The 27,103-nt window shown below is 44.0% G+C and overlaps 1 protein-coding gene across 2 annotated transcripts in view; it reads left to right on the top strand.

The window, feature by feature from the left end:
- The first annotated feature begins 1,145 nt into the window (after positions 1–1,145).
- Mark1 (microtubule affinity regulating kinase 1) overlaps positions 1,146–27,103 on the top strand; it is a 103,755-nt gene continuing 77,797 nt past the window's right edge. For both annotated transcript variants that reach the window (XM_050148204.1, XM_050148203.1), the window contains exon 1: positions 1,146–1,681. In XM_050148204.1, the coding sequence (XP_050004161.1) occupies positions 1,631–1,681 (51 nt within the window). In that variant the 5' untranslated portion in view covers positions 1,146–1,630. The remainder of the gene's footprint in view (positions 1,682–27,103) is intronic.

Below are 27,103 nucleotides of genomic sequence, written 5' to 3'. Positions count from 1 at the left end.
CTGGTGTTCTAGCAGTGACTACACTGATAATACGTATACATATATGTGTGTATATATATTCCCTTGAGATATGTGTTTGCTATTTTTAGGTTCTTCTGGCCCATGTTTTAGGGGTCAAGTGTTACGTTTTCAGAAACAACTTTTAATGAGTCAGGATAAAAACCATCTGGTGCAGGAATTCTTCCTTCAAACGGATGCATTCAAGAAAGAAGAATTTCCCATCATCCCAAGGTTCCCATTCGAGGTTGAAGAAAGCTGTTCAACAAAATCCATCAATCTTGTCCTATCTGCCTCTCCTGTTGTCTTCCTGCCCATCCAGGAAGGAATTAAGGGGGGGGGGGGAACCACATTGGAAAGAAAAGGAATAGGGAGATGGCAAGGTTTGTTGTTTGTTTTTATCTTAGAGGCCAAGTGTGCAAAAACATCAGAGTAAGGACACATTGCATCGGGACAAAGTACAACACACGCGATGTGCACAGGACCTAAAAAGAGGCAGGTGGATGGACAGGCAAGAAAGCCATCTTAGAAGGAAGAGTTCCAGGCCACAGTCAGAGACAGCCTTCTACTCTCCCCGAAAAAAACTGGCCTAAGTGACACTTCCTTGTATCCCAGGAAGTGACGATCAGCCAGTGTAGACATCGTGATTCCCAAGTCTCACCCACTCCAGGGATGCTGTGGGATGCGGGGAGCCCTCTTCCACAACGCTTTCTGGGCCAGCTCCTTACGGGGGTCTGTTGTGCCTTTTGTGCAGTCCTGACCCTGAACACACCACCTCAGGGCAGAAGGGGACTCAGAGAAGGCTCCAGGGACGCTAGGCGTGAAAGGAGAGGGGAGTTTAAGGCTGGTACCCAATGCTCCCTCCAGTGACACAAACAAAATGCATAAAAGGGGTGTGTGTTGGGGGGGGGGGGTTCTGACTCAATCGATTCCACACACCGTGCCCCCCGTGCTGCTTTCAAAGCCACACAAGAGTCAAAATCAAATCGCGAGACTCCGGAGGTTCTGAGGGGACAGGCAGACCGGCGGGTGGGGCGAGGAGTCCCTAATGAAATCCGGGCGGGCGGAGGCGGCCCCGCATCCCTAATGAGGGAATGAATGGAGAGGCCCCTCGGCTGGCGCCCGCCCACCCGGCGGCGGCGGCCAAGAGCCTCGGGGGCGCTGCGTGCCGCGCCCGCCGCTCCGCGCGCACCGGCTCGGGCCGCCGAGGGCTCCGGCTGAGCTCGGCGGGGACGGCGCGGATGCGGCGGCGGCGACGACGGCGGCGCTCACCTGAGGCGGCGCGCGGGTGGCGCTGTCAGGGCCGCGCTCGCCCGGCGCCGGCTCCGCACTGAGGCTGCTCCCGGGCGCCCGCCCGCTCGCCCGCTCTCCGGTCCGCCCGTCCGCCCGTCCGTCCGTCCGCCCGCCCGGCGTCCCCGCAGCCCGGCCCCCCGCGTCCTCGCCCGCCTTCCCGCTCCGCGGCCTGCGGGAGCCGCGCGCTCCCCGGTGAGGCCTGCTCGCTCGCTCTCTCGTTCTCTCGCTCGTTCCCTCGCTCTCTCGCGCGCGCCCGCCCGCCCGCCAGCCCGCCCTCGCCGAAGCCCTCCGCGGCCCGCCACCCGCCGGACCCCCGGCTCGACCCCGCCGCCCGCGCAAGATGTCGGCGCGGACGCCATTGCCCACGGTGAACGAGCGGGACACAGAGAACGTGAGTTCCCCCCACCCCACCCCGAGCCTCCAGCGCGGCCACCTGGACGAGCCCGGCCTGTCCCCTACCCCGTCCTTCCCATCCATCCCCACCACCGGGAGGCCGGGGCTGCCCTCTGCTCGGAGGTGGTCCTGCCGGAGGGAAGGGGGAGATGGTGGAGGGCAGAGGGTGGACAGACAGGGTGGATTCGTGACGACCCCAGCCTTCTGGACCCCCCCACACCCGAGTGAATGGATGCTTGGCGACAGCCCACGAGCCAGCCGAACCTCTTAGACCGCGGCTGTCCTGGGATCTTCCAGCCCTTGGCTTTTTCTGGATCTTTTGAGTCCTTTGCAAACAAACATACACCCCACCCCACCCCCAGCACTGCCCCATGACTTTGCTTTTTGTAAAATCAGGTCCACATGGGGGGGGGTGTATTGGACACCTCAGGGATAATGAAGGCAATGAAGTAGAGGGCGTGTGTGTGTGTGTGTGTGTGTGTGTGTGTGTGTGTGTGTGTTTCTATCACTGTAGTGAGGAGTGGAAGAATTTCACTTAGAGCTTCTCTAGCCCCAGGGGGAGAGAGAAACTGTTTTAAAGCCCCAGGAAGCCAACTGGCTTCTTTTCCTCCATCCACTGTTGATGAGTCAGGGACAGGTTTTAAGTACCTTTTCCCCTTGGAGTGTCACCAGGTGCCTTTCTTTGAAGGGAGGATTTCCTTGTGTCTGATCAAATTGTCCTTAGGATCTTGTTGTTGTTGTTTTTTAATTTTTTAAAAAAAAATCAAGATTGAGATGCTCTTGGTATTTGAACTCTTAAAAACTCAGAGAACAAGGCCAATTGAGTTTTCACCTTCTGAAAAGTATGATGGTCTGTGCTCATGAGTGTGCAAGTTGCTTGGCAGGAAAGGTGTCTTTCTGTCAGGGTTTTAAAATCCCCAGGACATGTAAAGGGGCCCCGGAGGCTCCAGAGGGTCTGGTCTGATTGCCCAACAAGTGTTAAGGCGCCAGGGGGTTCTAGGTTTTGGTTGGCTGACCAGAGTTGTCTGGATGTCTGCTCACCTCATCAGTCCTCCAGTGCTTAATGTACCAGTGACTTCATAGGGGTGGCAAACTAAAAATCCTGAAGTGCTTTGGTGTTCTGAGACAAAAGATAAGGGAGGAAAGACAGCAAGCCTACTTCCTTAAGTGCTGGATGAGACATAAGCACGCTTGATCGAGAGTCGAGGATCACAGAAATCAATCTAATTATCTGAAGGGAAAAGAGTTAATTCTACGAAGAGCATTCATTGTTAGAAGAGCTAGGAAAATGTTGGGTGTGCTTTGTCCTCTCCTGTGCCATACACTTAAAGCGATAAGGACACCAAGGCTGTCACCATCACACATTACAGCTTAATTTGCATCAGAACGGTTGTTTTAGAAATTAAATTGCTGCATAATTTTCATTGGGAGGTTAAAGGAGGTTGAAGAAAAAAAGGTAAAGAATTTGGTGGAATCTATTTTTAAAGCCAAAGAATTAATTAAAAAAAAAAAAAGTCCTGTCATCCAAGAGTGAGGACGAGAAGTCAGATGATGACCTTTGTTTTTATGAACAGAATTCTCTGTGAAAAGCACGTCGTTTGGTTTGGGCTTGGGCTTTTGACTGCTACACCTCGTTTTAGGCTTGTAGGGTAGTGTTCTTTATACAGACATAAGATGGCATTCTAGAAGCATGAAGCAAGGAATCCTACTACACACGGCTTCACATGTAAGAACAAAAGAGCAGCGAGGGCACTTGAGAGCTAAGCGGGGATAGCGTGAATTGTGTGGCGCCTTCTGAGCATGGCTGTGCCCTGTAAACTCACCTGCTTTGTTCCTGAACCTGCTTCCTCGGAGGCCCTGCATGGTCCTGTTTCTACTCTGGTACATACCCATCTCTCTGTGTAGCTTACTTTATCTACATCCTAATTATCTCTTGATTGCTGTGGAAAATATCTACTCTGCTATGGCTGTTAATTAATCAGTGAGTGTGCACTTAACTCTGTTTGGAGCTTAAAGGGACTGCAGAAGCGCTCAAGACAAGGCCTCTCCCTACTAAGAGCTGACAGAAGAGATAAATGCAATCCCAAACAGTGTGCAGTAGAAGACTGTGTATAGCCAGGGCTAAATTGGCTTGTAAGTGTTCTAGGTGTTTATCAAAGAGGTCACCACTGGAGACTGTTAAATGACCACTGAAGTCATAAATGGCACTATCTATGTTTCTTACCTCCCATCAGTGGAATACAGTAACAAACCTGCTTGTCAGTGCATGTATTAATGTCAGCATGGTGGCCAAAATACATGTTTGCTTGTACTCATACATACTCTTAAGTAGATCCATATATGATATAGTTTTAAAAATAATCTATAAAAATGTTTATTTGTATAAATTATTAATGCCTACTAGGTCTTTAGAATATTAGACAGTAGCCAAGACACTATTGCCCTTAGAAATTAAAATAAAAAATACAGTAATTTTTAAAAATCACTATTATATTGCAGATAACATAAACATTTCTTAAGCATATGTATGTATATATATATACATACACACACACACATATATATAGCTAGCATGCGTATGACATATTTTGTGTCCTCGAGAATATATGCTATTTCATCTTTTCCAATATCATGGATGCATAGTCAAGATTTACAATTCCAGGAGGGAGTGTGTGACCCTGCTGTCCAGCCTCCCACCGTGCACAGCAGAGAAAGAATTATTCTTGGGGAACATTCGTGTGAACTTCCAGCAGTCTTCTTAGATGACAGTTTGTGTGCGCCTTGCTGCGGGCCTCTCCTGGCTACATACCACAGGAAACAGAGAGTGGCTTTTAAGGCAGTAAACACTGTAGTGAAGCAGGAGAGACACGTTACAAAGTATAGGATCTCTGCTAAATGTGTTTGATTTTAGGTTGTAAAGAGTAAGTCTAGAAAAATGGAAACATGTTTGAAAAACTTATTTATCTTTTCTTTCTTTTTTTTTTTACTGTTAGGTCATTCTGTATAATTGCGGTGTGGATTTAGGAACTATATTAAAATATGTTAATACATATATTTCTCTCTTCAATGAAACAAGTTTATAAGTGTTCTGGAGAACCTCTGATGACATTGGTGTTGATGGGTCAGCAATGCCCTGGCTGATTTTCTGTGCTGTGTTTCTTATTAGATACCAGTGTGAAGAATGCCAATGTGATTATTTCTTGGGATGTCTTAAAATTACAAGTTTGGATAAGTTCAAAAGCCACGAATAAACCTTCCCCCCCCCCCTTTTTTCCCCTGGTGTATCTTTTGATGCCTGGAAATTCATGTGGTAACTGTAACAAGCTGTTGTGCAGGTTGGTCAGGGGCCATAGTTGTGTGTGAATGGAAAGACAAGTGAATTGGGCACACTCGGGACTCTCTGCATGAGTCCCAGTACCCGTCCTGTCGCAATGCACTTGCTGCCTGGCTTGTCTCCTCCGTGCTGCCCTTGCCTGGCTTAGTGACTAATGTGTGTAAGAAATCAGTGCTGTAACATTCCCTTTTGAATCAGTTCATTTGTCATCAAAACGAAGGGTAGACTTTACAATACACCGCCCAAGACCTTCAGAGAGTCAAGTGACCTGTCCAAGGTCATGATAGATCTCTGACCTCTTAAACTGTTGCTCTGCTCTGGCTATTGCTTCTGGGGAGGTGGCTTGTTTAGTTTCGGCTTAGAGGTTTAAAAAGAACACAAAAGTCCCATATGGGAGGAAGAACAGGATATGCTTTTCTTAACGACTTCTGGTCCTTTATGACTTATCGCCTGCCGTGCCCTGCCCTGTCCCCCTTATCACACACTTATAAATCCTTTGTGGCTTGGCTTGCAGCATTCGGCTGAGATCACTGCAGCCATCCTTGCTTGCTTTTGTAGCTCCCACTGGTGAACTGTATGAAGTCCAGGTTCACGTTCTCCAGAGTGGGCGTCCAGACAGTTCACTGGGGAAGGAAAGACTTTTAACTGTCTTTTTCTCGATCTTGATGTTATTATTCAATCTTCTTATTTTGTTGCCTCTTTTTTTTTTTTTTTTTTTTTGGAGTGTTTGTAGGCGGGTACCATTGCATGAGGATGGAGGATGGAGGTCAGAAGATAACTTTGAGGACTTGCTTCTCTCCTTCCACTGTATGAATTGCCAGGCTTACGTTGTAATATTGATGGTAAGCCTAGCCATCTCGTTAGCCTTCTTTGTTTTCTGGAAGCCTACAATGTGCACAACTAGCTATTTTGCTTGATTTTTCAGGTAACGATCCTCATTACTTGTGTCTATCTGAGGATTTCCTCTGGAGCTTGTTTTCTTTTCCTGATGAAGATTTGAAAGTTCTTTTGGTGAACCTGGGCATGGTGGCATATGCTTTTAAACTCAGCATTCAGTAGGCTGAGGCAGGAGGATCCCAAGTTTGAGATCAACCTGGGCTATAGAGTAAAACCCTGTCTCAAAGGAGAAGAAAAGTTGTTTTGGTTAATGATAGCCATTTATAATTTTGTTTGTCTGATCAAGACAGGGTCTCAGTATGTAGCCCTAGCTGTCTTAGAACTCACTATGTAGACCAAAGTGGCCTCAAATTCCTGCCTCTGTCTCCTGAGTGCTGGTATTAAAGGTGTGTGCCACTATGCTCAGGTTGTAAATTATTTTTTAAAATTTGAAAATAGTGTGCCTTTTTTATTGAAAGACAGCTTTGCTCAGTCTATATCTCTGGATTGTTGGTTTAATTTCTTTTAAGGGCTCAGAAAATATTTCCCATTGTCTACCCTCTACATTCTAGTAGAAGTTGTCTCATAACTGACAAGCTGTCTTCTTTTCTTTAATGTTTATTTAGTTTGTGTTGGTGTTCTGCCTTGTCTGTCTGGTCCCCTGGAACTGGAGTTACAGACAATTGTGAACTGTCATATGGGTACTGGGAATTGAACCTGGATCTTTTGGAAGAGCAGTCAATATTCTTAACCACTGAGCCATCTCTCCAATTGCTTTCTTTCTTTTTTTAATTAACATATAATTAGATCATTTCTCCTCTCCCTTTCCTTCCTCCAGTTCCCCCTCAAATCATGGTATCTTTTGGTTATAGAAATATATATACATGTGTGTATTGTTACTTACACTTACATACACGTGTATGTGAGTGTGCCCAAATATAAATACAACATGTTCGGTCCATTTTGTGTTACTTGTATGTGTCTGATTTCTGTGCTGGCTTTTTACTACTGAATACCAATTGGGGGACTTTTCTCTGGGGAAGTCTCTCTCTCTCTCTCTCTCTCTCTCTCTCTCTCTCTCTCTCTCTCTCTCTCTCGGCGTTCCCTTGTTGCCTTCGTCCTTTGTTTAGGGTTAAGGTCCTGTGAGATTTCTCTTCTCCATTGGCATGTCTATTGGTGTCTGTCTCGTTAGGGTTCTCTTTTTCTGGTGTTAGGATTTTGCTGTAGTGTGTTTAAATGTAGGTTTATTTCCATCCTGTTTGCATGTTGTCATAATTTCTGGGTGCCTCTCAACTACAATTGTTTTTCTCATCACTGTCTCCCCCCACATACCGTGCCTTCCTTCTTTATACTCAGATTGGCTCCCCAGATGACTTACCGTCTTCATTTTTTTCTACTAGTTCGAAGCTCCACCTTCTGTAGATTTTTGACTTTCATCAGTTTAGAACTGTGTCCACCGTGGTTGCTTTGTGCCTTGGCTTAGCTCTGTTCCCTCTTTCGTCTCTGATACTCTGTTAGCTCTGCTGAACTTTCATTCTGTCCTCGTATGTCTTAACCCCGATTCATGCTTTTTTCCTGTCTCACCACTTCTTTCTAGTACAATCTGTAGTGCAATCTGTAGTGCATTTACTCCGTGCCGTGTTTAGATATGTCTGTTTCCAATTGTGTTTCAGTGTCTCCCAGCCTGTCTGTTGATGTTTATTTTAACTGTGTTTAAAACACCTTTCACGGGAGAGACCTGCTTTTCTGAGTCTTTAGGTATGTAGTATAGTTATTGTTACCTGTAAACAGTGAGTTAGCCAAATATCTAGTAATTTTACGTTGCAGGACTGAAACTTTGCAGCTACTGGACAGTGACTCTTTCCTCCAGCCCCTGGCAAACATCAACATTGTTTTACTCGTAAAAATGGAGTATTTATCTTTTTGTGATTGGTCTGTTTCATTTCCCATAGTGTCCAAAGGCTCGTGTGTGTTTACAACAATATGTCTTTCTTTTTATGAATGAATAATACTCTGTAGTGAACATATAGTGCAGTCATCTGCGGATGGATATTTAGTTTGTTTCTACGTCTAGGGACATTGGAATGAAAATATCTCTTGAAGATTCTGATTTCAGTTCTTTTGCATAATTACCAAGAAGTGGAGTTGATTGGTTACGTGTTGTTATGGTCTTAATTTGCCAAGGAACTTCCACATTGTTTTTCATAGACTCTCCGACTTTTTACATCCTCAACAATAGTGCATAAGTTCTGGTTTCTCTACTTCAACTCAGAATTCTGGCAACTCTTGCTGTTTCAGTTTTGACCATAACAGTCCTGGGTAGGGAAACTGTTCAGTGCACTTGCTTAACATGTGCAGGGCCCCGGGTTCAGTTCTCAGAACCATAGACAAAACAAAACCCTGCTTGATAGAAGACACCCTAACAAGTGGTACTTTGTTGTTCCTCTGGCAGTTTCTTCATGGTCAGAACATTGAACCTGTTTTCTTACACCTGCTGGCCGTTTGTTTGCTGCCTTTGGGAAATGTCTAGTCAAGTCCTGTGCTTATTCTAAAATTAGGTTATTTACCTATTTGCTACTGAAGCATAAGGGGTTCCTTGTGTATTTTGAATAGTAGCTCCACATGAAATGCATGGCTTGCAGATATTTTCTTCCATTCTGTATGGCCTCTCCCCTCCATTTTTCCTGTAGTCTTTGCTCCAGTCTTCCTCACCTAAGACTTACATCACGAAGCTTTTTTCTGACATTTTCTTTTATCAAGCATTACAGTTAAATCTTTAATCTGTTTTAAGCCTATTTTTATGTATTTTATAGCATGAGGGTCCAATTTCATTCCTTTGTCGTTGATTGTTTGGGATATTTAGAATCCTTTGTGGTTCTTTATGAGTCCTAGGATGATGTCTTAGTTCCTGTTGCTTTGAAAAGACAGGAACTCTTATAAAAGAAGAACATTTCATTGGGGTGGCTTACATTTTTAGAGGTTTAATACATAATCATCAGGCAGACATGGTGCTGGAGCAAGAGCTGAGAGTCCTTACATCTTAACTTACAGGCAGCAGTCTCACTGGGTGTGGCTTTAGCACAGATGAGACCTCAAAGCTGGCCTCCACAGTTACACACTTCTTCCAGTAAGACCATACCTTCTCCAGTAAGGTCACACCTCCTAACAGTGCCACTCCCTATGAGATTATGGAGGCCAATTACATCCAGACTATCTCAGATGTTTTTCTATTTCTCCAGAAGCATGCGATTGAATTTTGATAGGGATTATAATGAATCTATAGATTGGTTTAGGTAGGAGAAAATTGTTCTGTCCTTCTGCTAAGTGTTATGTGAGCCATGGGCTTTTCACGTGTGATCTTTATTGCCTTTCATCCCTTTTGTTGAGTATTGCACTGGATCTTGCCTAACGTAAATGCCTACATTTAAAATCTATATCGTATGGAAATTGTTACAGAATCTTAATTTTCTTTGTGTTGATAAGGTGTATATGACATTGATTTTGTATATTGAACCATCTTTGTATCTCGGGTGTGACTATGACATATGCTTCTTTTAACATGCTATTGGTTTGGGCTTGCTCATTTTTGCTGCTTGAGAACTTTTGAGCCTGTTTATGGTCAGTAGTCATGTTGGCCCATGGCTTTCTTTGCTTATAATGTTTTCTTTGTCTTTGGTATCAGTGTAATGCGGATTCATAAATGAGTGGATAGTATTTTCTCCTCCTCAGTTTTTGGGAGACCTTGGAAAGATGGGAGTCAGTTCTTTCCATGTTTGCTGGCTTCATCAGTGAAGCCATCTGCTCTTAGCCTTTCTTTACTGTTAGGTTTCTGATTGCTGATCCACTCTACTAGTCACAGCCTGCTTGGGTTTCTTGTGGGCTCTGAATAGAGTATTTGTGGGTCTATTAGGATTCTCCAGAGGAATATATTTAATTTCAACAAATTTGCCCATTTTTCAGTTCTTCTGTCTTTTATATCTAGTTTTACACCATTAGAATTGGAAAAATACATGGTATGATATCAACTTTAAATCTATGCTTTGTTTTTTATTTTATTTATTTGTGTGTGTATAATGTTACTTATCATGGAGAATGTTGTGTGTACTTGAGAACAATGTATATTGTGCTACTCTTGGGTATATAGAATGTTTTTCTTTTTTTCTTATTGGTTTTTTGAAACTGTCTCACCGTGTAGCCCAGGCTACTCACCGTGTAGCCCAGGTTGCTCTCAAACTTGAAAGCCTCTAGCCTTGCCTCCCAAGTGTTAGGATTACAGACTCTTGCGTGTTAGGACTATAGATGTGTCCCACCATATCAGCGTGGACTGCTTTTGATGTGTCCATTTTGTCTGTTTTGTTGTTCAAGGCCTCATTTCTTTATTGATCTTCTGTCTGGATGTTGTATCCATTACTGCATGTAGAGTATTGAAATCCATTACTGTGTTGCTGTCTATTTTTGCCTCTGGCTCTGCCAATGTTTGTTTTATACATTTAGGTCTCCTGATGTTGAGCACATATATTTTTGTAATTGTTATATCTTCTTTATTTGGTTGTTCTCTCATCATGTGATGCCCTTCTTTGTCTTTTATGGCAATTTTTAAAAATTCTATTTTATTTTATTTATTTATATGGCCATCCCTGCTCTCTTTCAGTTACTGCTTAAGTGAAATATCTTTTTCTGTCCTTTGGCTTTCAACCTACATGTGTCCTTAAATATAAAGCAGGGCTTATATCGACAGCATCTAGTTGGATTTTTTTCTTTTATAGAAGTGTTTGATCCTTTGCATAATGTAATAAAGACTAGTGCTGTTTTAAGTATTCTGTCTGTGTTTGTCTGTTTTGCTCTCTGATGCTCTCTTCCTCTGTGTTTCATTAATTTTCACAGTGACATTTATAGTGTACCACTGTCAGCCTCTAAGCCCAGGTTGTAGGCAGTCCCCTCGTTGGAGGGTTAATCTCCAGCCCAGTCTTCCTCTTCCATGTCTGTCTAACTTTAATTTCATTGGTTTTGTTTGTAATTCGGAAAGGTCTAAGATTTTCTTTGCAGCCCTCTGTCTTTGAAATAGTCTCCTAGTCCTTGTTAAACTTTTGTGATTTCATTTTCTTAAACTTGTTCTTAAACATCCAGGAGCATCAGATGACAGAATGTTTGTACCCATGAATATCTGTCATGTGGTGTTTTTGTTTCTGGTTTGTTGTTGTTGTTTTTCCTTCTTCTTTTTTTTTTTTTGATAGCAAATTTCTGTTTACCTAATCTTATCTGTGTGAAACTTGGGGTTCGAGAATGACTTACTATAGAGGGAGGCTGTTTTTGCTCCCGTGGGACCCTGTTGACCTGGGACACTCTTGTCCAGTCTGGGAATTAGAATTCTGTGGCTTCAGCTCTTAACCTTGCAGTGTGTCCAAGACTTAGTATTTGACCACAGGGCAATTCTGTCTTTTGTGGTCACTTTCTACTGGTTTATCTGTCTTTCTTTTTTAAATGTTTGTTTGTTTTTTGTTTTGCCTTTGGATGTTTCTCTTTCTTCCAGTTTCACAATGCACTAAAAGAATGTGTTTTCTGTTCCCTCAGGAGCCTTCACAGTATCTTGCCTCTTCTACTGAGAAAGAAACCTGAAATGAAGTTTTTGGAAAAGTTTCTTGTAATTTTGTGAACCTAAAAATGGGTCATTTGTGAGACTCTTCTACATGCATACCTAAGAATGGCTACAGTTTTTGTTTTCAAGTCTTTCGTTTCAAAGTTTTAAATTAAGGGGCTGGAGAGATGGCTCAGTGGTTAAGAGCATGGACTGCTCTTCCAGAGGTCCTGAGTTCAATTCCCAGCAACCACATGGTGGCTCACAGCCATCTATAATGAGACCTGGCGCCCCCTTCTGGCATGCGAGCACACATGGAAGGCTGTACACATAATAAATAAATCAAAAAAATTAAAAAAAAAACACCAAAATAAATAAACAAAATAAAAAAAATTAAAAAACAAAGTTTTAAATTAATTAAAATCGCTCTTTGACAATCTCATGCGTGCATATAATGCATTCCCATTGCTCTCCCTTTCTGCCCTCTCTAGTCTGCCTCCCCCTGGTCAACTCCCCTTCTCCCTTTGCCCACATTTATGTCCTTTTGTATGGCGGCTCACTGAGGACTGCGTATGTGACCCTGGGTTTAGAGCTACACATCAGAGCTTATGGGCTCATCAGTGGATAGATGGCTGAAGACAATGACTTTCCCCTTCTCCAGAATCTGCCAGTAGTTCGGCAGAGAAAGGTGGGGCCATCCTCTACCCTAACTGACTGTTGACAGGGTCAGCCTTGTACAGGCTCAGCACAGGTAACCACAGTTGGGGGGATTGCAATAGCTGAGTCTAGAATGTGACGTTTCAGAGCCCTTCTCCCTGTCTTCTGCTTCTTAAATTCTTTGTTTCTCCTTCTAGCCTCCTCAAACCTTAGAGGGGGTGGTGTGTCAGTTCCAAAATTATAATTGATTTTTGAAAACCATTTGTTGTAGGTTTTAAATGACTGACTTTCAGAAATCACCATTTGTTGTCAAGGAGGGTAAATGTTTGCTAGCAGAACATTCTTGGACATTTTCACAGATTCATAAATGGATTAAAATCTGAATAGCATATTGAAATTAATGTAATTAAACACATGTCTGTGAGGTGGTTTCTCATTGAAATCAGGTTTCACTGTAAGATGTGCTTACAGCTCTCTGCCCGTCGGATTTCTGTATCGTGTGACTGTGCCTGGATTTCACACCGAGAGCCACCTTTGCCGTGTGCTATCACCTGATGTTTGCTAACCGCAGAAAGGCTTGCGCTGTTAGAGATCAGTACATCCCGGGTTTTCCTCTTCATTTTATTCCTCTGTTTTCTAGGGGCATAACTGTAAGTCCTTCATATGCAGTTTGTAAGTCGTTGTTAGTTTAGGTCCTGGGGCTCTGTTTAGAAGTGATGCTGTGATCGTTAGCAGAGTTCAGCCTTGGTCTAGACTTGCCTGTGGTCAAAACTCTTTCTTCCTAATTAAAGTGGGGCTGCACACCAGTGTTGCTTCTGTGTATTTCCCTAATCAGTGTTTCCTATATTCTTCTATTAATGAGCCAAAGTCTACTTTCGTTTATTATCAATATAATGAGTTTATAAGGGGCAGATTTTTCCCAGATCACATTTCCTAATCTCTCAACACCATCATGTGTTCTCAGCTTTGTAGACGAAGGCCCGGGAATACTTTCCCCAAACCTGCCTCAGGAGTCTACTGAACAGCACCAATTCAGGTGATGGTGGTGGTCACACACGTGCCTCTTCCGCAGAGGCTTATGGCTAGTGGCTTCAGAAAACAGAGTGGCAGATGATGGCTCTGTCCTTTCTTCAGCAGTGACAGCAATAGAAAACCCCAGGATTGTCTGTGCGGAGGTAACACGGGAGATGCATGAGGCACCTGAAGCTCTGAGATGGCAGGGGTTAAGGAAGAAATCATGTTCTTCCCTCCCATTACCCAGCTTTAAGTGCTGAGCCATTATGAGACTGGACTTGACAGGGAAAGAAAAAACAGCCCCCACCCCAGACAATAGGGGAGGCCACGCAGTGCCCTCGGTTTTTGACTGATACCGTTCCAACCATTTTATCAATTGGTTTAAGGAGTAAACAAGCCTAGGCACTGTCCAGAATCTTCATGACCTGCTGCTAAGGGGTATGGTGACAGGGTTAGCATGGCTGTCTTCTTCCTGGGGTCAGAGGTACAGCTTTCACTGCCTGAAAGAGATTTTCTTGTATTTCCTTTTCTATGTGCCTCATAATTGAAAGCGGTTGGGAGACAAAAGCAATGAAACCTGAACTGTGCTCTGGAGGGACTGGGCCCAAAGGGAGCGGGACCCAGAGGCAAACAGGTGCAGTAGAAAGTTACAGTGCCCTGTCGTCCGACTGGGAATAGGAAACAAAGGCTGCTGGGATGGACGCAGGCCTCTCTTGCCAGGCTGCTCTGTGGAAGTCACACTGGTGGGAAGCAGGGGACTGGGCAGGCAGGGGGCCGAGCCCTATGTCCTCAGAGAGGGAGAGGACTGGGGGAAGAGTAGAGGGCCCCTTAGCAAGAGCTAGTCCAGGGGCCACCCCACCCCGGGGAGAGGTTAAGTCGAAGGTTAGCTTGATTAGGCTTGCAGACTTGGAGCCTCTGAGCTTTACAGACACTCAAACCCAGCAGACTGCTTTGTCATGGTCCATGGAGAGCTTTTACTATGGTGGTTACAGACACCCTTGACACACTAGGAAGTCTGACTTACTAAGAAGCAGACTTGGGGAAGTGCCAGTGTCCATGACAGCCGTGGGCACTGTAGTTGGTCCTCTCCAAGCTGTCTCAGCTAGGCCTTCTGTGTCCGCCCTCTACCTGCTGGCCAGTCTCAGCCAAGGGTCTCGCTAGGACATTAGTATCTTATGGATTAGTGCATCCTCTCCTTCGCTGTCTCCTCTTCGCCAGCTTCCATCCCCTCACCCCTCATGGCCTCTTTTCCCTATTGCAGTATTACATTAATCTTTGAGTAAAGTCTTCTTTGCTATTTCTTTTTTCTTTTTAAAAAATTATTTATTTTGTTATTATAATAAAGTTACACCATTTTCCCTTCTCTGTCCTCCCACGTGCCCCTCATTGCTCTCTTTCAAATTCATGGACTCTTTTTCATAAATTGTTATATGCATATATGTGTATACATATATATTCCTAAATATGGCCTGTATAATATTACTTGAATGTGTGTTTTCGGGGTTGGCCATTTGATATTGTGCTTTTCCCTGGGGAAATCTGTTTTAAGAGACATCAGAATAGAACAAGTTTTTCTTTGGCATCAGTTAAGAGAAGATTCCCATTTCATACAGAAATCCCAAATCGGTGTCGCTATGATGGTGCGCATTAGGAGCGAGGTTAGAGACACCCATAGCAACCGTCAGTTACTTAGTGCCCAGAAGGCAGTTTCTCTGGGCTTAAGGGCGATGACAAACTGATACAGAGGAACAAGGAGAAGGGTTCACATGTGCTGAAGTTGGGGACATAGTCAGTCTTTCTGGTTTAGCCAGTGTTGAATACAGTCAACCTACAGAGGAAGATTATTTGCCTACTGCTTTTTTTTTTTCCTGAGTTGGATTTGTGATTATAGTGCCATCCCCTACCTTCAGATACTTATAGAGTAACATCATTGCTTTCAAGGACAGTTTCCCAATCTGTTTGCAACCGAGCCTAGAGAAAGCAATCAGAAGCGGTGGTGCAAATGAACTGCCAGCTAGTCTATCTCCAGTAAGTCACCTGCCCTTTCCTCTTTAGGCTTTTACTGGCCCTCTCGTTTGCTACATACTTAGGAGCTATCTTGCACGCTTCACAGAAATGCTACCCAACTGAATAGCAGTCCTAATACATGCCATTGGTCCAACTGGACTGCTTGAACATCACAAATGTGTACTAGTAGCCACTTGTTTAAACTGAAGAATCGGTGTTGGCGATGGAACCCAAGGCCTCAGACGGTATCAGTACTCCTCTATACTGAGCTACACCAGAGCCTTCTAATAGGTTCGGAACTACCAGTGCCCAAAAAACATCCCAAGAAGGAATGTCAGGAATACAGGAAGCTGCTTCACCTTCCCACCTACCCTCCTCTCCAAGAGGAGAAAAAAAAAAAAAAAAAAGAGAGAGAGAGAGATTGGGGAGGTTACTTGCCTTGCTGATTCTGCCGTGGATGTAATCTGTGACAGGCTTTCAAACCAAACTGTAATTTTTATAAGCCTGTTCCACTTACATTGCTGTACTGTTTGAGGTCAAGATGTCAGGATCGCCACATCCACCAAGCAGTGCTGACCACGGTTTGCAGAACTGCCCTTACTACCTTATAGATCCCAGGATACACCGGGAGAAACCCTCTCCTTTTCATACATGCATGTATGCTGTGTACAGCACAGCTGTGCTGGAAATGCTTAGGAAATGCACGCAGTTAATATATAACCATTTTCTGGAAATAAAGGATTTAAAAAATCTGAGGTCGTGTTGGAGAGATAATTTTTTTTAAAAAAAATTTAATACAAGGGGATATTGCAACACTGCTCATGCTGCAGCACATATATGGAGGTCAGAGGACAATGTGGGAGTTGGGCCTTCCCACCATTGGGTCCTGGGTTACACTCAGGTCATCAGGTCTGGCAGGAGGCAGGTGCCTTCACTTGCTGAGCCATCTTCATAGCCCTAGACACAAGACTTACTCTTAAAGTGGTGCTGGTCATGTTTGTGAACTTCCAAGGCAGGCTGGATAGAGACCTCTCTCACTGTGTTCTTGTATGTAGTTAAAGTCACCAACTAAAATTCCAGGTTATTAAAAATGATGTTCATATTTAAGTTGACATAACTCGTAACTTAGGGAATAACTGGATTTGCTAGATTTACTTAATGTAACTGAATTGAAGATCATAGAATAAAGTTTAATTGCTGTAATGTTAATCAGATGTAATAATTTAAAGAAAAAAAACACCTTGCAGTTTCTGACATGAATCTGCTGTAACACTTTGGTGCTTGTGGGAATAAAAGCACTAGGAAGTTTGCAAAGGAATTTAACACCATATTTTTAGAATTAACTTAGGCAGATGTGTTCATTTATTCTTTGGAGACTCAGTTGTATAAACGTCACTGTCTCCTGGCAGGCTGTGGTGAGTGAAGGCCTCCCAGAGGAATCATTGGTGAGAGGGGAGATCTGGGAGAGGAGAGCCTCTAAAATGAAAACTCACCCTCATATTCCTTTTGTTTCCTGGTGTCTGCCTGTAGACTGGTGTATGACAAGGACCAGGGCAAACAGCTTTTGGGGTATTCGTGTGGTCTGTAAAAGCCGAACCTGGGTTTGGCTCCCAGCTCTACCTTTTGTGAGCTGTAACATGGTGAACTTCTTCTTCTTCTTCTTCTTCTTCTTCTTCTTCTTCTTCTTCTTCTTCTTCTTCTTCTTCTTCTTCTTCTTCTTCTTCTTCTTCTTCTTCTTCTTCTTCGTTCTTTTTTCTTCTTCTCCTTTTCCTCCACTTCCTCCTCCTCCTCCAGCTCCTCCTCCTCCTTTTGCCACAGGCTTACAGGAATCAGAGGGCCTGCCTCCTGGAATATTGTGAACGGTGACTACTGAGCACATATACTGTTCTTTGGACAGTGCTTGGCACCTTATAGAAACTCCGTCAGCAGCTAGCTGCTGCCGATTGTGTTAGAGTTACCACACTAAGAGAAAGGCTGAAAAGTGTGCCTGTGTCAGGATTTCACTGTTGTCTCTCCGGGTTACTAGATTTTACATGATCTTCGATTTTTTTAATTCCCGTTTTGCACCCATCTTGAGTTTATATTACTTTTTATACCAAAAAGCATTAAATTTATAGTGTGAACTGTAACTTTCTGGCTTGCTGCTGCTTCAGTTTGAATATAGGAGAGCCAAACTGGAAGTTGAGCTGCCTGCAGGTGGCTGGAGCAGGGAATTCAAGCTCTGTACAGAGGGGGAGAGTTGTCAAGTGACAAGGATGTCGTGGGTGAGAATGGGTGTTCCTGTGGTGTCATGTGACATTTAAAAGCCCACACTTCTGTCTATTGCCATCTGACCTAGTTCTAAGGAGTGTCGCTTTGGGCATACATTTCCTTCTCTGAGGACAAGGCACATTTACCTGGATGTGGTTCAAGAGGCCCATGTAACATAGTTTTCAATAGTAAACACTCAGTCCAGAAACCAAAGAACCAGAGCCAAGGTGCAGAAATTCAGTTACTGATCAGAATACCTTCCCTCTGCCCCCAAATCCGTGCTTTCTCCACACTCGTCCTCCTCTATGTGTTCTTCATGCAGATCATGTTCTTGGGGCTGTGTGCAAATGTGTTTGTATTGATTACTGCTTTAAACATGCTTGTAGAGTCTCTTTTGAGACTTCATTGATCTCCCTGGACCCGGATATAAAGAAAGACAGGGAATTTACAGGCTAAGTTAGTTTTGAAGGTGTCACGTGTGTACTAGACGCTGATGTTCTTCTCCTGCTACGCGTTCTGAGTCATCGTGTTTACATTTTTACCCCTTAGGAATTATTGGTAATAGCTTGGTGAGCTATTGGGGGCTGTTTTAAGAAACTGTTTATTTATATTTCGTATGTGTCTTGCTTCTTCTTAAGGCAAGATATTTCTCCTCTATTTTCTAAAAATAATGCTTGAAGAATTTTTTTAACTAGGAAAGATTTATTTCATCTTAGTCAAGCTTATATAATAGCACAATGGTGACTTAAATTAGAAGTATAATTCTACCTGATCGACATAGTTCCAGGACAGCCAGGGCCATGTAGACAGACTGTCTCAAAAGTATAGTTACCTTCCATGTTAGGCTACCTCCTCAAAGTAAGCACATGGAAGTTTAGCATATATTAATTCCAAATTTAGGGAAGTGGGGTCCTACGAGCAATATAAAGTGAGTTTTTGCTGTGGAACTGTGCATACATGGCTGTGGCAGGTGGTTAAGCATTCTCTGTGTGGTTGCCGCTTCCCAGTCAGGAATTAGATGGCGAAAGGGAAGATGAACGATGTGAGGGGCGATCGGAACAGATGGGCTCTGCAGGGACACAGTGCAGCACAGGTCTGCCCATGGCTCTTCGTACCCTAACACTGAGACAAGTGATGAGAAGGAGCTGGGGCGCCGTGCGACCTTGGTCACTGCTCCGTGCCTCTGTGACAAGCGTGTCTGCCTCTGCACTGACCTTTAGCATAGACAGATGCCACTATTTTCATTTCTCCCTTCCAAATCTTGTGCAAGTCTCTCCTGTGGCCAATTCTAACCCAGGACCCAGGGAAGAGGGAATTCTAGGAAACAGAGTTCTAGCTTTGCTCAGCCAACATAGTAGAAAGCACAACAGCCTCTCCCTTGTCCATTGGCCATCCTTTGAAAGTATGGAATGTCTCTACATTTCTCTAAACCAGCTTTAACTTAAAAAAAAAAAGACAACAGCAAGATTATCCTTTTGCCTGCCATGATTCTGCTTCCTAAATAACAAAAGATATTTTAATTCTTCCCTCAAAGAAATCCTTCATCAATCTTTGGGTGATGTTCAGTTTGCTCTTCAGTCACTCAGTCTTTTCTGTGATATTGTTAACACTTTAATTTGAGTGATAGGGAAATGAGAGGGAGAATTTAGAAAAAGAAGAAAAGAATTAGCTAATATAAATCCAGGTACATTCAGAAAAGAATGAGGAAGAAATACTCTAAGTCTTAGAGTCCTTGTTTCTTTGTCAGTCCTGTGGCCATGGATAGATTTGAAAACCCTGCTACTAAGTCTGTATTTCCTTTGGCCTCAGTAGGTAGTCAGCTGGTTAAAGCTGCGTGCCTGGGGAAGTGAGCAAACTCATTCCTCAGGGGTCTGCGCCATCAGAAGTCTTGCTTGTCTTGGCTTGATATCATTTTCCATTCACTTGCTCAGGACTTGGGAGCAGGAAGAGGGCCCTGGAGAAACTCCTTCATGTCTGATGTACTCCACCTGACAGGCCTTCCATAATAGCAACTCAGTTTCCCCTTGACAGTCATGGACAGTCACTCCAGCTAGTATGGTAACCTTGGCCTGTTAATTTCCCTCACAGAAAGCTCAGCCTTAGGTCAGTGGGCCATTTCTATGACCCCTGATAGAAGCTTCCCTCCCTGTCCCAGCCATAACAACCCATAGCTGTAGTGATCTGTGAGGGCAATCATTACAGGAGCAGCCCCGATACTATGCCTTAGTTCTTGCCTGTGGATGCTGGCTACAGCACACACGACATCCTGTTTGAGTTACAGCTTTGGAGTACATTTTTCATCCTGGAGATGTTATTGCAGCTCTGCAAGGTTTTGTCACCACGCTGGCATTGTAACAGAATATTCAGGAGGCCGTTCCAGTATCCTATCAAGCCAGCTGCATCAGAGTTACAAGTTGGGGAATGCAGTGAGACTGGTGATTCTCCAAACATGAGCTCATTTTCATGCTTCATCTGCTGCAAAACACTTCATGCTGAACAGCAGTGCTGTAGTAGTGAAAACTTACTTTATATGTCTTCCAGCAGAGGATTTGTAATGATACCGTGGAAAGAGGACACAAGTCCTTATCTGTAGAAAATGTCTATTCCTTGAGAAAGATGAGAATAGATAAAGGTCTGTCGCAGCCCAATCATAAGTAGTGTCCTAACTCTATATCCCCAGCCCCAGCCCATGTATGGGGCTGGACGGGGAGCCCAGTATTGTTCTATGCAGTCGACAGATCAGCTTTGGTGCATGTTCATCTGTGTTGCTAGGCTCTCACAGCCTTCATCTCTGTTAACTGGGCTACTTTGTTTACGAGCCGCTGATCAAGAATGGGTGGCTGGGGAGAAAGGGTGACTAACGTCCTGGCTGTGAATTATTCTTGAGGACTGATGCAGATGGGACACAGTCATGTCCACATGCTGTGCTCATTCATGGACACTTATTTGATTGCTTGCTTTTCATAAATTTAAAATCATTTTACTTCTGAGTCTGAGGTTGTTCAATAAAGCCATTAGTCTTTGAATTCCTATGGATTTGTACTTCACATTTTTTTCTTTGTAGAACAAACAACAAGCAAGTATATCGCCCACTGGCAATTTTGCCTCTGTGATTCCTCCTTAGTATGTAGCTGCAGTGCCCCACCTATGTTTTTGAGGGGAGGTATCATTAGAGTGCATGAAACCAACTAGAAACAGGGCTTGAATTTCTTCTTAGGTTATCCCTTGGTCATTGAGAACTTTCCTCTGGAGCTATAGGTGTGGATTTTGACCCAATAAAGAGCACTATAAAATAAACAGCAGGAGGTCAGGGCATCTTGTGCCTTCAGAACCTGCTCAAACCCTAATAGATACCATGTACATTTGACATTAAACATTGCTGTAGATGCCCAGCTGTTTGTCTGGATAGTCAGATGAGCCCAGGGGCTCAATGGGAAGCCTACAATGGATCATAACTAGGTGGTCTGTGGTCAGCTTGTCAGTCTCAACTGCTCTCTAGTAGCAAACCAGGAACTGCCCAGCGTAATACCAAAAGACACATTCCAAAATGCCATCATTTAGATAATGACATCTTTACAGTCTATAAAACCCCCAAAGTATGGTTCTCGAGGATTAAAATGCTGAATGCTGAAAATCTAAAAGCTGAAATCCCTAAAACTGCATTTCCTATTGTGGAATGCTATCAACAAAACGTAGGAAAAAAAAACTTCTAAAGAAGAGGTTTTTTATTTTAGTATATGCAAGAAAGGCACATTGTTGTGGGCAGAATGAACTTGGCTCAGTTTATATGTCTTCAAGCACTCTTAATGAAGTAAATGAATTAAATGTACCTTGAAGAGGCTAACACAGTTTTTTACTGATTAGAAAACAATTTCAGGCAGGTGGGATAAGAATACACACAGCATTACTGTTTGGTTACCAATATTGTTTCCATTAAATTTGTGATCTATACCCAACTGGGTCCACATGGAATATGTTTTCCAGTGTTTAAGCTACAAGTGTGATGGAGAAGGTAGGCTGTTTTGTTATCAGTGCTGAGATGATCATATATAGAATTACAAAACTATTTCAGACGAGCTGTGCCATGTAGGAAGGGCAAGAGCCTACAAGGAGCTGCTGTCCATCAAATGTAGAGCTTCAAGGTGCCGTTGATGCTGGTGAGCTTCGGCTGCTGCTTGGTTGTCATCGCCACAATGTTGTCGGCCGTCACATGCTCTGTGCGTCAGGGTTCTTTGGCTTTGGCTTTCTCACGGTAGCTTTCGCTCCCCTGTCTTTAAGTGTTGCCATGGTGTTTTTACAGTCTGCAGTGCTGTGTGTTTTATCTTCACACCATTGCCAGTACTGGATGTGTAAATCCTGTGAAGTTATTTGTAGAATTCTAATTTGTCTTTTTTCTAATACTTTTCTTTTGAGAATTTAACATTTTGCAAGTTCATTTTCAGAATGTTGGCTTTGTGCACAAGTGTTGTGGGTACTAAAAGCTTGGAAACTTCCTTAGCAGATGAAAGGTGTCCTTTTTGTACATCTGCTTTTATGTGAGAGAAGTATCTTGAAATCTAGATACCTTGGGCCCACTGCAGGTTTTATTGGATCTCAGCAAGACAGTCTGTTTGTCGCAGTGTTTCAAATAGATGTAGTTATAAAATTGGTCCACACAATTACCAGTGGTGTGATATGTTTGCACACTACTCTATGAAACAGATTTAGCTACTCACAGCTATTACACTCATGTAACTGTCACTACTGTACTAGAGGGCTTATCCACTCAAAAATAGGTATGCTAATATTGCCTTTTGATTGTGCAGAGTGGCCTATGAATGCTGTGTGTATTCTGGCAGATGCGTGCACTCACTGGTTTCCATGTGCTTGCATGAGTATGCATGTGGAGGTTGGAGGTTGAAGCTCCCCCTCTATTGTTCCTTACCATATCTTTTGAGATGGGGTTTCTCACTGATGAGGTAGAGTGACTGGCCAGTGAGCCCTTGGGATCTGCCTGTCTCCACTTCCCAGTGCCTGGATTCCAGGTGTGTGGCTTTCTCTGTGGATGCCTGGGGATCCGAACTCAAGGCCTCAGTACTTGACTGCTAACACTTGAGGCACTAAGCTCTCTCCCCAGCCCAGTGTAGTCTTTTAAAAATGATAAATTATTTCTCAGATAAATCACCTTTTATTGTAAATAAAATGTCTTTTAAAGAAAAAGTTGCTTTTTTCCAGAATTTCTAGGATTTTGATATTTTGAGAGTTTAGACGTTAGGAATATTGATCTTTTAGGATTACAATATTCTGGATTGTAGCGTTTGGGATTGCACTGGAAGAGTTATGGCCCAGATGTCAGTGCTTGCTTGCCAACAGAGAACAAAAGTGGACCTTTGTTCTAAAATCCTGAAGGTATGTGCGCTCATCCCCTGAAGGAGCTTGCAAAAGCTTACAGAGGCCTCAGTCTGCTACCAGCATTTGCTTGAAGCCCCATTCAGCCTTCAAGTTCAGGACCAGGGTGTGTTCATGACTGCCTAGGCCTGTCATAGAGTGCTGCCGTTCCGGCCTCCTTTCGAGACTGGCAGGCTTCGGGTTACCTGTGCATCATCTTAGCACAGCACGTATGATGTCTACTTGTGGCAGACAGCCCAAGTGCAGGTGCAGGGCTTCATTCTTTATCCTGTGCAGGATGATCTATATGCGCCCGACTGCCAGACACTAGGGTTTTCCTGAAGACAGGCTCCTGGGTTTCTGTGCCCGCGCCCCCATTATGGCATGTTTTTTACCAGTGTATCTAGAGCTGTGTTGTGCTTCCCAGACCCGGTCAGCACACTGGCCTGGCTAATGGCCTGGGGTGATGTCTTCTGAAAAGGAATCTGTGGATCTAGGTTGAAGGAAATTTTGCCTCCTAAGGAATATTTGCTAATGTTTGGAGATATTTTTGGTTACTACAAGTAGGAGTGGGGAACTACTGGCATCTAGTGGGTAGTAGCCAGATGTCCTGAAAAACATCCTATCCTGAAAGGCACAGGCTTTTCCTGTAAGAATCTGCTTTGACCCTTCTGCAGTGCTGAGGACTCGACAGTGGTGGTGTAAAGGCTGGAGGTGTGCAATAGTGTGAGAGGGACACCGAGAGAGCTTCACATAACCTTACAAACACGCCCAGAGGAGGAAGCAGGCATGGGTCAGCTGCTGCGTGCAGGGTGCCAGGGGTGCTGATTTGATCCAGGAGGAAAACCACACGCAGAAAAGCAGCTGTGAGCAGAATTAACAACAGCTTAAGTCTTGATAACATATTATTTCAGACTCATCTGTCTTCTACACAGGCCAGATAGGAGACTGGATGGAGACGGGGTGGGTTTGCTATTTTTCCAAACCCCCAACCTCCACCCCCAGTGTTGAGGACTACACCCAGGACCTTGAGCTTGCTAGAGAAAACCTTTTCCACTGAGATAATCTCCAAATGTAAATTCTTTTCGGTTACACTAATCTACAGCCCTGCTACAGAGCAGTGTTTGTTTAGGTTTCCTGTTTGAGAACTACACTTGTTCTGGGCACTTCTACCTGGTCTTTCCAAGTATAATAACCCTTAATGCACTAGCTAGACAATGGTTATTTGGGTCTGGCAGACTCTGAGTCTATGTAGTCAAGAACTGGAGAAGTAGCCACAGGCTGGCCTTGGGGACCAGATGATCACTGTGACCTAGACCTGGCTAGGATCCTTCCAGGCATCTGATGTTCAGAAACTTCCAATCCAGCTGGGAGAATACAGTGCAGTTTAGGTTCTCCAGGAGTTGTTAATTTGGGGACCATTTGCATTTCCCACTGTTTCCCTATGCACAATTCCCCCAGTAAATTATCGCCCTTCTCTCTGGGGAAAGCGAGTTCATGTGTTGGTGTGTGTAGCAGTGTCCTTCTTGGATTCCCCTTATTTGAAGGACTTGGAAGTAATTCAAATTCAAGAGTTGTTTGACTGTGGCTGTGTTTTTATTTCCCTACTCATACTAAAAATTATACCGTACATCTTTATTGTTTAGAAAGCATGTTGAGACCGGGTGTGGTAGGAGGCAGAGGCAGATGGGTTTCTATGAGTTCGAGGCCAGCCTTGTATACAGAGCAAGTTCTAGGACAGCCAAGTGTTTGTTACACAGAGAAGCCCTGTCTCACCCCCTCCCCAAATCACATAGCAATTTATTCTCTGTAACATTATACAGTGTTCAGAATAATTTATGCAAATGAAATGCATCTGAACATAGTATTACTCCTCCTGAAAACATATCAGACTGGGGCCGGAGAGGACCCAGCAGTGAATAGCACTGCCTGTTTTTCCAGAGGACCCAGGTTTGTTCCCAGGCCCTACATAGTTGATAACAACCATCTATAATCCAGTCCCGGGGATCTGACGCCCACTTCTGGCCTTTGTAGGCACCAGGCAGGCACACTTGCGATGCACAGACATGAGTACAGGCAGAACTCACATACACATGAAACTTTAAAAACAAACGAGAAATTGAGACTGTCTATTTGGATCTTTATATTCTATACACATCAAGAATCAGTGGTGTACTTTTTCAGTGTCTGTGTTATTAGCACATCCCATGCTGCAGAACCCATTCAGTCCCAGCTGCACCCATCATCAGCTGGACCCTCCCAGGACTTTATCCAATAAGGTCACCTTGGTTGCTGTCTTTTTTTGCTGTGTGACAAAATGGCCTGGCAAAAGCCACCTAAGGGAGAAAGGGTTCATTTTGGCATATGGTTGGAGAGGGATTCAGTGCACCATGGCAAGGAAAACATGGCCACACACGGGGCAGGAATGCTGGCAGGGGAAGGAGGCTGGCTGCTCACATAGTATCCTTAGTCAGGAAACAGAATGGGCAGGAAGCCTCAGGCTCGCTTTTGATGACCCACTTCCTCTGGCAAGGGTTTGCCTCCTCAAGATCCCACAACCACCCCAAACAACTAGAAGCTAGGGGTTCACATACGTGAACATGTGGAGAACTTTTCTAATTCAGAAAGTATGAGCACATGCTACTGTATCTAGTGTTAAAGAGATAGCTATCCCAAGACTGCCTGCTCCCTTCCAGCTGTGGCCCTAGTTCTCAGCTTACCTATATCTACAGTGGTTTTAAAAGAAGTTCTTGTAGCTGCTAGTAAGTTCCTATTGTCTTTGATTCAGCCTACACCAACCAAGTCCATCTGCACTCTTACACTGGCTTCAGGTCTGTCAGCATCACCAGCTCAAAATGCCAGCAAATCCAGCAGTTCTGTCTGACGTGGGTGACTTTCTCTCTGTTCTTTTGTTTCTGCGGCACCCATCCTACTCTCTAGACTCTGATAGCAGCAGGGTCACTTGGTGATGGCAGAAACTCTAGGAGTTATGAGTAGGGCGTTGATCCTGCACTGCAGATTGGCGACCGAGTGGTTCTGATATTTTCTGTATTGTTAGTGAACTGTGTAAAGCAAAGGCAGCAGCTGGCAAGTGGGGAGGCGTGAGAGAGCACTGGACAGAAGCTTTAGAGACGGGCGAAGTGAGCATATTCCAAGTACAGGGGGTTGTCAGGTGATAGCAAGGCCTCATTTGGGATTTGCAGTCAAAAAGCACCACAGAGGCACCCAGTCTGTGTGCATCTGTGTGGAGCAGTAGTGGGAAGGCTTCAGGGTGGCGGGGATGCCCAGATGAAGGAAGGGCTAGAGAGGTGCTCCAGGGGAGCGGTTTGGGGTGTTGGATCCTAGTGTGCATCTAGCTGTGGTAGGGAGGCAACGGGCAGTGCCATGACAGGGGCGATGCTGTGAGAAGGGAGGGCTCAGGGCAGTAGAGGTTTGGGGACTGAAGACAGCTTTGACAGCCCCAGTGTGAAATGCTGTGGTCAAGAGTTAAACACATCACATGCCTGTTCTGGATGTGCTCAGATTATCTATGGCAGGGGAAGCTAGAGGAGTCCCTACAGCTACAGCCAAGGGCAGTTTCACAGTTGCGAATGTGACAAGATTTAAGTACTTCCTGAAGAATTCCTGTCCCGTTTTCAAACACACAGACACTTTTATTAATATCATTTGCTTTATAACTGTTTGTCCAATAGTTTAAAGAAAATTGGGATTTATTAAATGAAGAGACAGTTCTTAAAAAAAAAAAAAAAGAACAGCTCCTCTGCATGTGGAGTTCGGCCAGGTGACCACTATGTCAATAAATGTCTGTGTGTCCTGGATTTCAGAATCTCATGGACAGACATGACTTGCAAAAAACAAGAACAAAAGCCTTTTGGCTACGAAACAGCAGCACTGTCAATGGTTTCTCAAATATTGATAAGTGGGGAAACTCACCATGAACTATCACTGTACTTACCTGAGAGCAAACTGACAGGAGGCCATGTGTGATCTCAAAATAAGGAGTGATTCTTTTAAGAGAGAGTATTCTGGCATCTTGTACTAGCATTGTGTGTGTGCTAACGTGTGTGTGTGTTTATGTGCACACATAGCTGTCTTCCCTGTTTTGCTGAGGATCTGTGTAAACTTCCACAGCACTGGGACTGTATTAGGTACATGACTTGCTTTTGTGAGAACTTCCACAGTAGTCTGGTTTGCCTGTGGGATAGTATTATTACCAGTAAAAATGGTAGTTAAGGTAAAACTTCAGTCATAGTTAATTAAGGAATTTAAAGGTCCCCTAATGAATCGTGTAATTACTGAGACTTCCAGTAAACACTCAAGACCATCCTTCACAACCCTTT

This window comes from Alexandromys fortis, unplaced genomic scaffold (genome assembly GCF_014885135.2).
Source record: "Alexandromys fortis isolate MF-2015 unplaced genomic scaffold, M_Fortis_MF-2015_v1.1 scaffold_62, whole genome shotgun sequence".
Classification (NCBI taxonomy): Eukaryota; Metazoa; Chordata; class Mammalia; order Rodentia; family Cricetidae; genus Alexandromys; species Alexandromys fortis.
This window is presented reverse-complemented; position numbering and strand designations above follow the sequence as displayed.